At 45.6% G+C, this 17,201-nt stretch overlaps 5 protein-coding genes across 5 annotated transcripts; 2 read left to right on the plus strand and 3 right to left on the minus strand.

Moving 5' to 3' along the window:
• Positions 1-165: 165 nt before the first annotated feature.
• Positions 166-371, minus strand: ATNIH1004_005601 (uncharacterized protein; the record flags this gene model as incomplete). The annotated part of the gene is made up of 2 exons (XM_033570255.1): positions 166-168; positions 222-371. 2 exons carry the CDS (start codon positions 369-371, stop codon positions 166-168), a joined length of 153 nt encoding a protein of 50 aa, XP_033426287.1.
• A 1,256-nt stretch (positions 372-1,627) lies between these two features.
• Positions 1,628-2,089, plus strand: ATNIH1004_005602 (MOSC domain-containing protein; the record flags this gene model as incomplete). The annotated part of the gene is made up of 1 exon (XM_033570256.1): positions 1,628-2,089. The coding sequence occupies one exon, from the start codon at positions 1,628-1,630 to the stop codon at positions 2,087-2,089; it is 462 nt and encodes a 153-aa protein (XP_033426288.1).
• A 912-nt stretch (positions 2,090-3,001) lies between these two features.
• ATNIH1004_005603 (protein-arginine deiminase domain-containing protein) lies at positions 3,002-5,238 on the minus strand (the record flags this gene model as incomplete). The annotated part of the gene is made up of 2 exons (XM_033570257.1): positions 3,002-4,733; positions 5,201-5,238. 2 exons carry the CDS (start codon positions 5,236-5,238, stop codon positions 3,002-3,004), a joined length of 1,770 nt encoding a protein of 589 aa, XP_033426289.1.
• A 2,182-nt stretch (positions 5,239-7,420) lies between these two features.
• ATNIH1004_005604 (uncharacterized protein) lies at positions 7,421-9,528 on the minus strand (the record flags this gene model as incomplete). The annotated part of the gene is made up of 3 exons (XM_033570258.1): positions 7,421-9,184; positions 9,241-9,302; positions 9,510-9,528. The coding sequence occupies 3 exons, from the start codon at positions 9,526-9,528 to the stop codon at positions 7,421-7,423; spliced, it is 1,845 nt and encodes a 614-aa protein (XP_033426290.1).
• A 1,390-nt stretch (positions 9,529-10,918) lies between these two features.
• Positions 10,919-12,316, plus strand: ATNIH1004_005605 (phosphatidylserine decarboxylase family protein; the record flags this gene model as incomplete). Its single annotated transcript, XM_033570259.1, has 1 exon — positions 10,919-12,316. One exon carries the CDS (start codon positions 10,919-10,921, stop codon positions 12,314-12,316), a length of 1,398 nt encoding a protein of 465 aa, XP_033426291.1.
• Between the last annotated feature and the right edge of the window lie 4,885 nt (positions 12,317-17,201).

Genomic DNA, 17,201 nt, shown 5'->3' on the forward strand with positions numbered 1-17,201 from the left:
TTGGGGGAATAAAAAGTACTCGTTATATAACAATTAAGATTCAAGACTACACAAATACCAAATACTAAGTGTATCTATATCTATGAAGTATTAAATACTGTATAGTGACCTATAAAACTCGGTTTATAAGCATAATAGCATATTCGAACAACTCCAGAAATCAAATCACTTTGCACATCAACTGCCTACCAAGCCTCCTGGACACCAAGCCTCCTGGATACCCTGGTAGTTCCAGAGCTTCCCACACGATGCGTCTCTTTCGTCGTATCGTAAGTCAACTTCGCAATACGGGCCACAATACGGGCCATAGACTTATCAATTTCAAGGGCAGATTGGGGAAGGCCATAAACCCGGCCCCCTTCGTTTCCCATGTCGGTTCGACATCACTTGCGACGAGAATTAGCTTGACTTTCTGCATATCATGCACGCACCTACCCCGGGTTGACAACAAACGCAGAAATTGCCTCCTCTTCCGCATTTATCATCTTGGTCAGTCAGAGGCCTACAAATTTCGATGGCTCGTAAACCCCATTAGTTAAGGAGTGTTTATCCCTAAGGCGCAGTATAAGACAAAGGATATGATCAGGGATTAATTGCTGCTGATCTTGTTCGAATACTCCTGGGAGGAAATACTTATATGAGCATTGAGATACCATGGCAACACTGATAAGCTGCAGGACATCTAGTAGGAAGGGAACAAGTACAATTTCAGGATAAATTAATCTCGGAGGTCAGATCAATGGCATGGAACAATTGGCATGATATAACTTATTATGCATTCAGTTAAGATTTATCAAACACGTGGAGTGTGTAGGGAATGCCCTAGTTGACTGCATACTTAACCCTAATGACCCGGCCACTCGGACACGCCAGAATAGAACTGTCTGGGATGTTAATATGGACAAGGATAGGAAGATAAGCTTCTTTATGCAGGGATGTGTTTAATTCTCTCTCTAGTGGGCAGCATGATGCCTTCTGCCGTTCTATTTCTGAGACATTATAAGCCACGTGGCTTGCTCGACCCTATAGGGTTAGTACTACATTACTTTCTTTCAGTATATTTATATTCTGTCATTTACACATTCTGTAATCCAGTCTGTTATTCTGGGACTAATTGCTCCATATGTGACTTCAGTGTGTGAACACTGATAGTATCTATATTGCTAGATTGCTTTTATATATCGCCATGGGATAAGTCCTGGTATCACCTAGATTTATAGACCAGGAGATACTTTCCTGTTAACCCCTCTTTGTCTAACTGTATAAATCATGCATTCCAAAAGAGATATACCTCAACAACGCTTAGACTGAGCACGCTCCAATCAGACACGCATATCAGTCCTTTCCACGCCGTAGCTGCAGTGATACATCCTCTTGATGATCTTCCTTGATCCCTGAGGTCCGTGACCTGATGTGTTGGCAAAGCGGGGTTGTGTCTATATCTCTATCCCTGATACATCTTCGTCTTCTTGGTCACAATCTTCAACATCATAATAATAATAATCATCATCATCATCATCATCATCATATTATAATATCACACAGAATGTCCACCACAACAGTAACTACCACAACCACAACCACAACTCCTCACGTCCTCTCTGTATCCAAATCCTCTTCACACACCATGTCCAAATCCCCGGTTCCCTCTATAACCCTAGTCCAAGATCTAGGTGTCTCTGGCGACTGCCACTCAGGAAAAAATCTCCGCCAGGTGCACCTCGTCCCGATGGAGAGCCTACGCCAAGTATCCGCAAAACTCGAGGCTTCCGCACCCGTTAAGGCTGGGGAGATCGGCGAAAACGTGACGACGGAGGGGATCGATCTGGGCGGTCTTCCTTGCGGGACGGAGCTGCATTTCGGTGATGGAGCAGTCGTGGTGTTAACGGGAGTGAGGGATCCCGGACCGGGGATTGATCGGTGTCGGGCTGGATTGAGGGAGCATTTCTTGGTGAGGGATCAGAATAAGAAGGTGGTGAAGAGGTTGGCGGGGGTTATGGGGACGGTTAAACGAGGAGGAGAGGTGAAGCCTGGGATGCAGATTAAGGTAGTGAGGTCCGTGGGGATGGAGGGTTTACCTATTGTTTAGATTTTTTGTTTTAGGATTTGGACTGTTCCATGAATTGATTAGTTATGGCGTCTAACAAGTACCTGGTATATTATCTATAGAATATGTATTTGTAGTCAATAGTATGAACCAGATCGGATATACAGATGATATTATGTATAAAGACTAGTCATAGATAACGCCATCAACTCAATAAGCCATCTAGAGTTGTAATCATACCTTCTATATACTTCAAAACACTGACAGCATTCCTGTACTACAATCCGATAATACTATATAGAGATCCACTCAGAGATGCCATCAGACGCAGACTCTACCAACCAGTCATGCAAGTATAGCCTCATAACTGCTCTCCAAATACCCTCGGTCCAAAAATCATGCATATAGTCAATGATTCATTCACCTTCAGTTCTCCGTAAAAGTTATCTCCAAAGGTCACGATGACACGCATGTCGTGCAAGGAGTGAAACATACAGGACCAATAATCAGCGGTACACAATCACTCTAGACAATGATAGTGGCTGATAACAAACGATATAAACCCGACAAGTACGGAGGCCTTAGATAATATCAATCAGCCCGATGAATGGAATATCGAACAAGGCCTTGCCGGCTATCAAACAATATTCTTGATTTCTTCGAGCCTAACTTCTGTGGAGTCCCAGACGGGCGTGTGGCATCGTGCCAGGGAGCATAGCTGCTACAATGCAGACACTCGAGTATGTCTGTGAGAAAAGAGGAGGCAGAAGGACTATGCAAGTAGTATGAAAAGCGAGGCCGACTGAAAGACGTGGTATTCAAAAAGGGGAAACAGTACTTGACATACTAGTAGAAGATATGACGGGAATAAGCATCAACTAATAGAAAATCCAGGATCGACGTTATCTACCCTCAGTATAGTGTTGGGGGGTGTTGAGTGCGACCATGAGAAGCTCAGAGCTCATCACGGAAATTCCAGTATTCAGTGGTTTGCGGCGGATTCCACCATGGAGAAGTCACCTTGCGGATAGTGTTGGACCCGCAATGAACCTCTCCTCCTCCTATATGATGCGACTCCCAATCATCAATATACGTGACCTTCAAACCAATCTCTCCATAGACCCTGTTTGTGGCCTCAACCAAAATGTCTCTTCCGTCAATCACGGGACCCCATGGATTGGGAGCTAGGTACTGCGTGTCGCTTAGCACAACGCCATTTATGACCCCAGGGTACAGGGCAGCTCCATGGTTAGGACTGCAATTTTTCTCTGGAGGGTTTCCCTCATCTCCCTCCCAACAGACCCCGGTTTCAAAGATAAGAGGGATATCATGGATCTCTTCTTTTGCAAGTCCAATCTCTTTGATCAAAAGTTCTCTATTCCTTTTGATGTTTTCAGCAAACTTGGTATTGTTCTGCAGAAGGCCAGGACGTGCAAGCAATTCTTTGATAGTCACATTAGGGGGCCCGCCGGAGGGACGAGAAAACGCTGGACTATCACCATGGCCATCGTTCACGGCTTGTTTGAGGATCTCAATTCCCGCCACGGGATCTGCGATAGCCATCACCCATCCCCGGGGAGTGGTTTTGGAGGGAAGAAATTGGACAAATTCATCCACATGCCCGACAGCAAGCCAATCCGTATCTAGCGCAAGGGGGTTTTGGAACTCCTGGGCACGCATGTACTCGAGAACATGTGGAGTACGATCTCCATGTGAGCCTTCGATAATCCGTCCTGCTGTGTATGACTCATAGGGGGGTATAGTTTCGAGATTCCCCATCGAGTTGATTTCATATCTCATTCCACCGGTACTGTAAACCGCGCCTCGTCCGGTGTCTCTCATGTATTCGAACACCTGCCGTCCAGCGACGCGGGATCCTTGCGACGAGCGGATCATGACGCGAAGGATCCTGGGCCCGTCCGGACCCGGCATGCTTGCATATCCCGGCTCGAGAAAGTCTTGAGCCCAAATATCGTCCGAATGATCAAAGAGAAAAATGGACTGGGGGACCCCGGCTGTCTTCAATGCTTCTTTGACATCATGCACGAACTTATACTGAGCAGGACTGTCAGATTCGTTCCCAGCTGTGGACAAGAACTTGACCATCGGTTGCAGATGGTGGTGAGTCAAGATGGGAGCGACACGCAGATGCACCATGTCCGAGACGGGCGACTTGCCGTTCTGCACGAAGAATTTAACCTGGACTGTTCCATTCCACCCACCAGGCCGACGGGTATCGCGAGCATCGATACCCAGCACCAGGCCTTTTTCGAGCTCCTCCTTGGTAAACCGGTGGTCATTGGGGGTGATAGTCCAAGACTGATCTTCCTTACGAAAGATACGCACATTCTGGCGGGCAATTTCCTCTTCCACTAGGATCATTGCGAACGCCTCCTCATCCAGACCAGGCAGAGGAACGGTTCGCAGGGGAGCCAGGTATTGAGGAGAGCGTTGAATATCGTCTGACGCATCGTGACATGCCGCAAGTGCCTCATCAGACCAGGGCTCTCCTGCAAGAGCGAGTTTCGAGCATCGACGGTCGGTATCGCCAATGTTTGCCAGGAAGATGGCCCCTTTGGTGTCGGACCATTCTAACTTGTCTGCAAGATCAGTGTCGTCTTTGATATCGACAGCGCCGTCTCGGTTGCTGTCCGCACGAATATCTGGGGTCAGCGCGAGGACGGGGCTGCAGAGTATGAGGCAGAGGCCTGTACTTGGTTACTATTTATATAGAAGGAACATAGAAGGAGAATATACCGATTAGCCGGGCTGTGATCAGATGTCTCATGGCGATCATTTATACAGCCTAATTAAGACAAAGACAGATAAGAAGGCACTGAAGTTTAATGGGTTAACAAGGAGATGATGCTGAGGCAATATAAATACTGTTCTCAGTGGTGAATGAAGCATTAGTGTTATTATAAACTAAATTATTTGATTAACTATGCCGAAGCTTATATTGGCACAACTCCTCCGGTTTCCCGAACGCATACAAAGTACGGCCTCGAGAAAATAAGTTGCAATATCGACGCGGTGGATCCAGTGTTCGTCACTATGCAAGTCGAAATGCAGGTGTCACCTCAGCTGTGATTACATGCCTGATGACTTGCGTGTTTTAACCTCAACACCAAGGCCAGGGTTGTGTCAGCTTACTCTGGTGTCGGTACTTCCGAATCTGCGGAGATCTGCATACTGAGTGATTGGTGCAATTCAATTGAATCCTTGTCCAGCTGAGTATGCATTTAAATCAGCTAGCCAAGAAATATCGCATTTTCGAAAAATGCCAGAAGTCTGTCTCATTTTTGGACTTTTCAACCCGAGCAGGCAGTATTGAAATGAACTACAGATGAAGCTGTCTGGGAATTTGATATTCCTTATAGGCGGCTATGTGGACGTGTTCATGGCTGTAAATCTCGCTCGACACGCCTGCTACTAATAAAGCCCTAGATAATACTCAAGAACAGGTATTAATTAGATAGCAATCCTTTTTTAATAATGCATGTGCTCCACCAACATCTGTGATAATTAAAGCTGTACAATAAGATGCTGGCGCGCAATGGTAAAGATCAACAAGTTGGAAAAACTGGGTCTACAGCTTTATTAAACGCCTTCAGAACTCCACAAATTTATAAAACAAAAGCCAAAGGAGAAGTAAAGAATAGTGGCAGAGAATATATCTACTCTTTTAACCCGGTTTAACTGATTGGAAATGTGCCATCATATTAGACCCGGAAATATCTATAATTTTAATAAATCTAGCTTCCAGCTGGGCAGGGAAATTTTTAAAAAGCTATTACAAAAAAACAAGCATACAACAGCGTATGTTGGAACTGGAGGACCAGAATAATTAATCACAGTAAATAAATATATTGCTGTAAATGGTTAGATAATACCACTATTCTTTCCCTTTAAGGGCCAGTACTATATAGAGTATTAGCATAAAAACTAGCCAAGTCTTCCAGACAATTATTATATTGCTCCAACTGCAAATGGCTGGAAAAATAATACATTACCTATTAATAGCTTTAATTTTTCCATGAACAGACAAAGCATTGTGTTCAACGTGGATCCTACTATCAAACTCCTAGTAGATAACCACCGATCCGATCTTACAGAGGATTTTACTCAATTTTGCCACCAGTATTATATTATTCCCCAGTACTTTCCACCAGATTTTACATATCTACTTCAGCCTCTAGATAGACATCCATTTCAGGCGTATAAGCATTATTATCGGAGGGCTAATAATACTACTGTACAGTGGGTGGCTTTGTTAAAGAAAAGTCGGATTTTCTCCGTGATATCCATAGCATTTGGATACAGACTTCAAAGGTTTTACCATACGGCATGTATTTAGAAACTGCTGGATTGATTTATTAAAGCCTAATATTATTCTCCAGACACTTCAAGATGCTGAATCCCCAGTTCTTGACCTAGTTGTCTATAACACCAATAAGACAACAGAACTACCAATTTGGGGCCAAGAAGCTCAACTAGAAGCTTAACTAGGTGCTAAACAACAGTTACCAAGATGCGGCGGAGCATTACTAAGGCACAGAAAGATCTTACTGTACTTCAAACACAAGCTAATACAGCTAATAAATATAGCAATTTAGTCGGTACAAATACTGCAAAAATTTCTGCTCGCTTTGAGTGTATTTGGCAGGGTAGTCGCACCAATGCAGAACTTAGTGCTCATCGTGAAGCAGATGTTACCCGTATTCTTGCCAACCAGGAGCATCTCTAGGCTCGAAAACCCCCTCACCAGGTTCGATCAGGAGGTCCTTTATCTGTCAAAGATGCAAATAGCCTTATTCGGTCTCCTGGAATAGAAGAGGCAAAGAAAGAAGCACAAAGGTAGAAGGGGAAGGCCAATAGTGCTGATATACTAGCATAGAGGGCCACAACAGAAGGCCTAGGGAATAGAAGTCGGGATTAAAATAATAGTTGGGTGACTGGAGATGATGGTCAGCCACTATATTGTATTGATTATGGCCCAGGGAGGGTATCAATGGCTTCAACGTGGCCATGAAGGGGAAAAAGTGTCATTGCACCCATAATACCGTTGAGCCCGGGATGACCCGTACCGCGAGGTGACGGTATAAATTATTCAATAGTGCTTTGAGCAGCAAAACTACGGAGCACCAGACCATCAGTGTACTAATTAGGATCTGCAAGATACCTACGTTGAGCTGTCACTTTACGTTGTTTTTCACGTGCGACACAGAAGGCTACCAGGGGTCGGTTATTTGGTGCTTTATTGCTTTGTTCTTATTTTTTGGAACCAGTGCTTTCAATACTTTATTCAACTAGTTACGACCGCTGCCAATGACTTGAGAAGGACTACGTTGAATCTCTGGAGGAACTCACTCCTTACAATTCACCTGTACCAAGAACCTGTTGCACAAACACAGAGTCCAGCTCAATATCCGAGGGATAAATGGGAAAAGAACTTGGACACGTTCCAGCCGGAGCGGTCGGGCTCGTAATGATCCCGTCCTTGATCTCAGCTCGCCCCTCTTGGACAGCTTCTTTCTGCTCCTTTGTGCAAGTAGATGGCATCCCGCGAAAGAAACAAGTCGGCGACGGACCCTGTTCTGGAGTCAGTGTCTTGGTCGACTCCCACGTGCCGTTTGTGGAGTAGTCGTTCGTGATATGTTTCTCTCCTGTCGCGACATCTTTATTTGCCATGACTCGACGGAGGATCTCGTACGCGGCTTCCGGTTCATAGGCAGGAACCATGTGGCCGGATTGGTAGACGCGCGTGAACGAGAATTTACCGTGCTGGCGGACTTGTCCTTTGGGAGCTGTGAACTGGTCCCCGGTGACATCGACGTATCCTGCGGTCTTGAATTTCGCGGATGCGCTGTATGAGACTGCGAGACTGGCTCGCTCGCCTCCGATCCAGTTACAGGCGAAGTCGCGATCACCAAAGACCAAGGCGACGGTGAGGTCGTCGTCAAGGAGACCCGCGATATCCTGCAGGTACCCCCTTGAGTCGCGACGGGCGTAGTCTCCTGTGCTGTTGAACGCCAGACCGACTATGTTAGAGATATCGGTGTAATTAACGGGGACACCCAGTGCTTGCTGCACCGTACTCGAGGCGAGGTATTCTACGTAATAGCTCGGTGGGAACGGATCCAGATAGCAGTGCGTGATGTCGTAGAACGCCCACTTGTTCTGGAAAATGTACGGGCCCTCAACCTCATTCTGGCAGAAGTCGCTCGCGACTTTGCACGCGTCATTGACTTCCTTGTTGTCGCCATTCATATCGGGATCCAGCGTATCAGCCAGATGCTGGCACTTCAGGATCTTGTCCAGACATCCATCCATTTGTGACCATGACACCAAGGCCTTTTGATAATCAGCCAGGCTCATTCCGTGGTATCCGTATCGGTTCCGGTCATATCCATACTCGGGCCGCGAGGTCTCTTGCGTGAGTAAATCGATACAGCCATTGACAATACCCAGTGTATCTAGATTAATCTTCTTCCACCATGATTCTTCCGTGACGATCTTGTTGTGCTTCTGGATAAAGGCCGAGAAGCTGGGCCCATATCGACCACCGTATGATTCCGTCCAGATGGCGATACGGTCATTTTTGATTTTTCTCGTGTAGACGTCGAACTCCTGTGTCCAGATCTGCAGGAAATACCAAAAGTCGCGCGCGGCATTGGCCGTCGTGCTAACCGTATGCTCAACCTTTTGGCTGCTAAATGTCCCGGGGATGAGGGTGGGATCGTTTGTATTCCCCTCATTGCGAAGATAATGCCCAATGTCTCCCGTTTTGAGATCCAGGGTTCCGTTGGTAGGAATATCATAACTAAACCCCGTCTGCACGGGCTGATCGATGTACAGAACGTTGAAGTCCTTATTCCACGAGTTTGGGTTCTGAACGGGCTGAAAGTGCTTGTTGATCTGGCACGGCCCATTCTCAGTGAACAGACCGAACATAGACGAGGCACCAGGGCCGCCGTTCATCCAGATGACCAGCGGTGCATTTTCAGGGGCGTTCTGGGCTTCGAAGTACCAGAAGAACGTATGGATGGGGTAATCCTGTACAGAACCTCGGATGACATTCGAGGGGAAATTGACATAGCCGGAATAAGACTTGGCTTTTGCGTCGCAGATATCGGACTGTATAAATCAGAATCATTTAGAATTATTCTTAGGGCTTCGTGTGAATACCCTACCTTGACTTCTTTGTATGTGATAGTTACATTGTTAAGAATATTGGACTTGATTGTTGTGATGTCTGTTGGTGTTGGCGGATATTGTGCTGTAGCGAGTACAGCGAAGAGAAGAAGGCAAAAACCATGAAAGAACGACATGAGAATTTTGATTGATTCAATACAACAAAGTATAGTATACTAATTTCAGTATAAGCTGCAACAGGTTTTCTGTTGACAGCTCGGTTTGGATCAAGTCCTTCGGGCCTTTTTTAATTACATTAACTACATACAGGGCACAAGGAACTGCATCAACAAGGAGAAGGCAAAGATATCAACTGAGTGGCCGCGATGGCTGCCTGAATCTCCAGCTTCTGAGTTGTCGTCAAAGTTAGAAACCTACGGGTCGACCGATCACACCATGTGGCTATGAAACAGCAAATTTCGGAATGCGAGGCATCGATTTAGGACATTCTTTCGTGTCGTTGCTTCATGTTACACAAGCCACTGCATACTTGTTCAGCTGGTTGCATACACGAGAGCAGGGCAGGCAACTATGTTGAGCTGAAATATTTCATGCAAGTACAAGTACATATGTACAGACGTATATGGTATTGCGTAGCGGCGACCGCGCAGGATACTGTGTACAGCGACAAGAGTTGATGCGAACGACAGTCAGCCAGCCTCGAGACAAAAAGGGTTAGCCGCATGAACTGATGCATGGCAGATCTGTAACTGCAACAGAGGAAGCGCTTGTGTAGCAACAACAAAAGCACGGTGGACTGGCGGATATGATCGTGGCGTCGTTCTCCTGTCAATGCGTTCATGCATGTTTACGAAGTCATTGCACCGATCGGCAACGGGAAGCTAATTTTTGAGCATTTGGTGGACCGTGTCGACATGAAGACGAGCTGAGAGTTGAACTAGCAAGGGGTTGCATGCATTAATGTATCTGACCTGCATTGACTCCACAGACTGAGCTCTGCGATGATAGGGTAATGATAATAAGTCAATCGCGCCACTGACAATCTCATGCAGTGATGTGGTAAATCACCTCGGCAGCTGCGCGAAGCATAATGGCGTCACTGGACGGAATTTGAGTCCCACGTGCCGTCAACAATCGATGACGTCCAATACACAATAGCATCAGCTGCTGAAAAACTATTCTAACTTCGTTGGTGTAATGGAGGGCAAGAAGTTAACATAGTACGGATGTACTTTAGGCGAGTACAGCAGTGCCACAGTCCAAAGTTCAGCCGGGTGTGATATGTCTAACTTCACTGCAGATGGCGAATATCAATTGGCAAATAATTAACTGCCAATGCATATTTGCTATTATCGACGTTGATCATTGTCGACTATTGGGAACTGCCTTACGGCCCCATGGTCACTAAGATCTGAGTGTTGTGAATTGCTTCCGGTTAGTAGCATGAAAATGCTATGCTATGGTATCCCAGCTCGACAACTATTGAAGTGGCCAAAGTCACCATTTATTTGACTTGCGAGGATGAGAGATTTCAAAGAGTTCAGCCAGCCACGGTAATCTCAGCGATGGCTGTGAGCAGAGTATGAACAAGAAGAGAAGATATAAGGATAAGTGAGAAACCCCGCAAGTCAAGCATAGAAAGGCAATTCTCCATGTATCAAAAATCCTCTCTGCAATTTTAATATCCCATACTCCACAACTACGACCACTCACATCATGGTGTACTCGAAACCCACCAAATCGTTTGCTCGGATAGCCAACTGGCTTCCCGCGAATCACAGCATTCTCCAGAGCTATCTGAGCAAGCTCAAAACCGAGATCGAGGACATCAAGGCCACTCGCGGTGAAATCCTCCACGATGACACCATCATCGCTTTTCGGGACCTTGTCCAGGGCGATACGGTCCTTCGCATGCTGTCTAGGGCAATGCTCACCGAAGTTCCCAATAAAGAGCCCTACAACAAAGATCCGATTGGCCGCAAACAAATTCGAGACTTCGATGAGTTGCTGGATTTCATGCAGGTAACCCTGAGCAAGGCACCCACCTGGACGGACGACGGGTACAAGATCGGGCTTGTAGGTTTCCCGTTAAATGCTGTGCTCGACTGGCCTATGGCCACGCAGAGCGGTTATGCCTTCTTCCTCAACAAAGACGTCAATCTCGCGCTTAAAAAAATCCTCAACAAATGGAAGGACTACTTGCACACCAGAAGTTCGGCTAATGTTCTCACCACTGACAACTGGTTCAGCCAAGAGGCTCTCCAAAAACTGGTTGATGACGGCAATACCATTGAAGGTAAAACCCACACGTTCCCGGAGCTGTATAATACTCGTGGCAGCACAGAACCTCCCTTCAACTTCGACACCTGGGATAACTTCTTTATTCGTGAGTTTAACGAGAACATTCGCCCAGTCGAGTGGAAAGAAGACAACTCGGTGGTCGTAAATGCGTGCGAATCCAAGCCGTACGCGCTCAGGCGGAACGTACAAGAATACGACAACTTCTGGCTGAAGGGGCAGAACTACTCTCTGCATGAGATGTTCGAGCCAACCAAACAGTACGTTAGCAACTATGGCAACAAGTTTATCGGCGGCACGGTCTACCAGGCCTTCCTCAGTCCCACCACGTACCACCGCTGGCACGCCCCGGTGTCGGGCACGATTAAGCTACACACAATTGTTGACGGCACGTATTACTCCGAGCCAACCATCACAGGATTCACAAGCAGTGATGGCCCCGATGAAGCTGCGCCAGATGAGGCGCAAGGCTACCTGACGCAGGTCGCGACGCGGGCCATCCTCATCATCGAGGCTGACAACGCAGACCTTGGTTTGGTTGCCTTTATCGCGGTGGGGATGGCTGAGGTTTCATCGTGCGAGTTCACTCCTAACATCCAAAGTGGAAAGCAGTTGCATGTCACGAAGGGCGAGGAAATCGGCACCTTCCACCACGGCGGGTCGACTCACTGCTTGGTTTTCCAGAAGAAAGCGAAACTGGCCTGGGTGACTGAGGCCGTCCCCCATTCGGTTCCCGAGGAGACAGAGAAGAATGTTCCTCTCAAAAGTGCTCTGGCTTTTGTCCGTCGCAAAGATCCAAATTATAACCCTGCTTAGATTCTGAACGGATGGTGTGTCGGGATGCGATATGTAAGTTTCTATTGTCGTTCTGATGTCACTGGGGAATCCGGACTCAGTTGTTGAACATAATGTAAAATACAACAAGCTGTCCAAGCTCGCTCATCGCTCGCTTCAGCTTGGGGTTCCAGACCTACGGCTCTCAACCCTCCGAAATGCACTATTTCTTTTATTATCATATTTATTACACATTTTACTATAAATGTTGACTTATTGGAAGTATCTTCTATAATATATTGATAATTTATACAAATGCTAGCAGTTATTCCGGGGCAAGATATTTTGGGAATTCTGAGATTAGGGAGGATAAAGTGATTCGATTTGACCTACAGTCTTTTTTTTGACTGGTGAATGTTCGATATATACATGTTCTCTACCGACCTAGATAGCTACATGGTAATACAACGCGTTTCATTTCCCTCAACTCCGCTCATTATTTAATAATAACAAGGTGGCAATCTGATCACCACATACACTATATATTACTACTGTTATATCACTAATATCTATATTGTCCTTAATACTTAATACACTCTTACTCTTGTCTAATATAAAATGTCGATTGCAATACATTAATCCTCAACTCTATCCCTGAGGAGCTCGTCCTGGTGGATATCCAGACGGACCGACGTGAGGCGCAGCTGCGCTATTTGACCGACGTAGTGTATAGCAGTCAGAGTCAAACACGCGTGAAGACAGCGACCGTCCGCGAGGCAGGACAATGCGATGTGATTGTCATCGCGGTGGGGTCGAAATACTCCATCGGTCTCCCCCACTTCCTCTCTCTATCTATATCCGTATCCATAAGCTAATATTGTGCAAGAGAAACAAGCATGCAACATATATCTACCAATATCTCCATCATCCGTGGGTTAATCGAAGCGATGACTCCCCGGAGTGATGCTATACTGCTGGTGGTCGCCAGCCCTAATGATCTACTCACTTCTATAGCACAAAAAATATCCAGAATCCCCGCGAACCAGGTATTCGGAACGGGCACTGCCCTAGAGACGATGCGTCTGTGTGGGATGATCGCCGAAAAGATAGGGCATCCCGTTGAGTCTGTGGATTTGAAAATAGTAGGGCTGCATGGCGTCGACTCGGTGGTGGCTTGGAAGTCTCTCACGTGCAGGGTGTGCCTGTTACTCGGGGCCTTCCCCGGGAGGATCTCGTCGAGGAGAGCAAGTATCGTTCTCGACGGATGGTGCAGACCAAATGAACTTTGCCGTTTGGGATAGGGGCTTTGGTGAGTCGACTAGTTGGGTGTACTCTGAAGGATGGGAAGGAGGTGTTTACCGTGAGTTCTCAGGAGGAGGTGGGTATTATAGTTGGCCGGTTGTGTTGATAGAGAGAGTGTTGGAGTAACCTTCCTATCATACAGTGAACTATCTTATACTATCAAGTATCAACTAATCCAATTCATATCATACTATTTACTATTCCATACTGGCTATCAATTTAACTATCAACTATACTATACGGAGGTTCGGCGTTGAACTCGGATCACGTAGATGGAAAGAAAGGTCACAATAACTATGAAGAGATCTTCGGTATTTAGAAGATAAAGCAGACAAAGCAGACTCAGGAAGAAAGCGGGGAGGAGAGGAGTGTTGATGGTTTATTCCCGAGCAGGTGTATGAGAGGAAGCCAAGACTAGCACGTGTGCACTTCTGGGAGATGGTTTCCACACCTGTTTACGTTATCCCGAATAATGATATGGAGCTCAGATATCATTATGGAGGTGTCAGATTTATGTGGGTAATTCAATGAGAGCTTGAATATTCTCTCTGTATTCATGATTGTTGTATGTTATAAACCTCTTCTTCAGGATCAGCCACGTCACTTGGTTATTTCACACGATTTCCTGCCAGAATAAGCAGATATATTAGTACTACATCCAAATCGTAGCAGCGCTACTTTCTGTCGTGTAGTAGTATATCTGACATATCCCAGTATGGATCAGCTTTGGTTATTTTGACAAGAGAATGGATATTCTCTGTATTAGGGCACAAAGTAGTTGGGTTCGACTGCCACGCACAAGCTGGATGTGGTTATCACGATTATTTTCATCTGTCCCCATTGAAATCTGCTTCAAGATATAGAAGATGTCGGCAGAATTTTACAGCTCCTAACTAGACAGCGCGCATCAGCAGAGTTACCCTAAAAGTTATTAGGTTTAAAAGCTTGACCCACTGTATAAATAGTTGCATCATGGCTACATAGTTACTATTAATTGCATATATAAGTGCCATCGATTGAGCGAATTATCTAACCAGGAATTTGCAGAATAGTTCGTTGAAAAATAAATGGTGTTTCATAGTTCTGTCATGGCAATAAGACGAACACCAACTTCGTGAGCAGAAACAACCACTTTGTGGAAGGAGGAACTTTTGGAAATATAGGGACTGACCCAAGTCCCGATGCGGGTGCCAACTGATCGTGGTCCAGCACTAGCTCGTCGTGGTTCAACATCGGAACCGGAAAAATAGTCACCATGGTCCAACTCCACCCACCTGTCTAAAAGTTATCTGCATATTTACAACTACGCTCCTACACCACCACCACACCTACCACTTCCTGGTGGTGGCCATACCAGCCCTAATGTTTATGTATTCAAGCGCTCTCGAGCGCAGGGGGGTGGGGGCCCCTCGATGTCCCCGAAGGGGATTGAGAAGCGAGTGGAACGAGGGGGGGTACCCCCCAGAGCGACGGGCAGGATGATCTATGTAGTATACTTGGTATTGGTTTATAGTGGCCACTGTATTACTAAATGTTGAAAATATTGCGCCGGAAAAACCTCATCGTGGTTCAGGGGCGGTGGCAGAATTTTAGCGTACTTTTTGAACCACGCCGAGCTAGCTCTGGACCACGCTCAGCTGTAAGCCCCGGTGGGAATTGGCTACCCGCATTCCAGTTAGTACCAGATAGAAGAATAGGATCTTCCAGCTGAAAAATCATGGTCCAGACCGAACGAGGCCAATCCGAGACAATTCTTCAACAAAGACTAGAGAACGTTTTAGGTATTTAAAGTTAAAGAATACAAATATATATTATCATGGCAAGTATTCAAAGCCTAAAATTGTGCTTTACGTCTATTTGATCTTGATCGGTTAACCGCAACGGGGATGGATGGGTGTATGAGGGACCAACGCTTTAAAGTAACGACTTGAATCTGCCAGGGGAAAGCTCCAGGAACTTCTCTGTCACTTCCTGCAAGCCCAGATTTTTCTTCATCAAACTCCTGAGTTTGTCGTCTGCCTCGGAATAGGACCTTATAATTCGGGTGGTCTTACGAGAAGCTGAGTTGACTTGTTAAAGCTGGGCAGCTCTCTTTTAGCTGTAGTTGTTAGGCTGGTTGGCTCTCTAGCCTACCTTTTTCACTACTTAACAGCCCTGGCCTAAGCAAGCACGCTAGCGCATTAGTTGCTGATAAAGTTTGAGATTTCTGTTCTTGGGTCTCCGTTAATGAAGTTTCTAACATAATATTGGCCTGGTCTGTGTCCGTATGCTCATGCACTAGACATTATTTCTTTTATTTCCAGAGTATTGTCCACATGGAAGGTTCACGCATAGGTGAGACCACAGTCTCCAATACCCACGACTGCAGTTTCGTGTTGCTGGGTCCCTTCGCCTCACAGCTGTCTGATTTTGGTCCACCAAATCCAACCAAGTGGATATAATCTCCTTGCAGTATCTCCGGATCGATTGGTAAAAGGTTCAGGTTGGTGTTGGCCGTTAAGCGCGCTAACCTAGAGCTTGTAGTAAAGTTATAAAGGGTAAACAAGTCTAAGACAAAATTAAGTTCTCTTGGTAAGGAGAGTCAATATATTAAAAAATCTACTGTTATTGCTGGCTTTAAAATATTAGTACTGTTATGTACTCTAGAGCTAACTTCTCTGCTACAGGATACAACGAGGCCTTTGCAGCATATTAGCTCCAAATTTTAATATAAATCCGGTGAGCTGGCCAATGGCAGAGTTTGTAAAGTTACACTTCGGAGATTAATAACAGAGTTTGGAGACTCCCATTGGACCATATGAAAATTTTTAATTATAGCCAACTCGCCTAAAACCTTTTTTTTTCTTGTCCTTTTACCTAACTTGTAGGCTTGTAGCTATTAACGCTTCCCCTCGGTCCTAGCAGATAAATTGACTTGAGCCGAATCTTTATTTTAAAGGAAATAACGGAATAGTCCGTTCCATCCCAGATTTCTTATATAAACCCTACGTATCACTCGGATAATAACAAAGCTGAATCTCGGACTTCAACTTGATTTAGCACATTGGGTGCTAATAAATATACAGTTCGCCCATCTTCGTTATATTTTTGTTTATATTAGCTCTGAATTTATTACTCTGTTTCCAAGTATTTATGCGCTGCGAAAAAAGATTGCTCTGAGTGCCCTGGTATAAAGAATAATGTCCCGGTTGTATAAGGGTATAGCTGCATGTAATCACTTCACATTGCCTGGAAACATTGTGTTTAAAATAGGTGTTGCAGAGCTCTTCTCACTCTTCCGCGTAAAAACGTTAAAACATTCGTAGTAGTACTTCAGCTGGATCATTTTACAGCTTAAGGCCCGGCAGCGTTCGTTGATTTAGTAATTTTAAATATAATTAGACCGCCATGGGCGAGAGAGACTAGCATATTAAATAAAACGGGATATGGATAGGCATATACGATGTTTTAGGGGTCTAACTTACCTATTTAGGTTGCAATCCCCGACCGGGCATCTTCCATTAATGTGCTCCTCCAGGCCAGTAGTAAACATTATAATTAGTCTTTGGTACAGTTAAGATAATAGACTCTCAAACACGGAGAGCGTCCCCTAACAAAAAAGGAGCTTGTCCGGCGGTATTTTCTC

This window comes from Aspergillus tanneri (assembly GCF_003426965.1).
Source record: "Aspergillus tanneri strain NIH1004 chromosome Unknown AapTan_4_pilon_pilon_pilon, whole genome shotgun sequence".
Lineage (NCBI taxonomy): Eukaryota > Fungi > Ascomycota > Eurotiomycetes > Eurotiales > Aspergillaceae > Aspergillus > Aspergillus tanneri.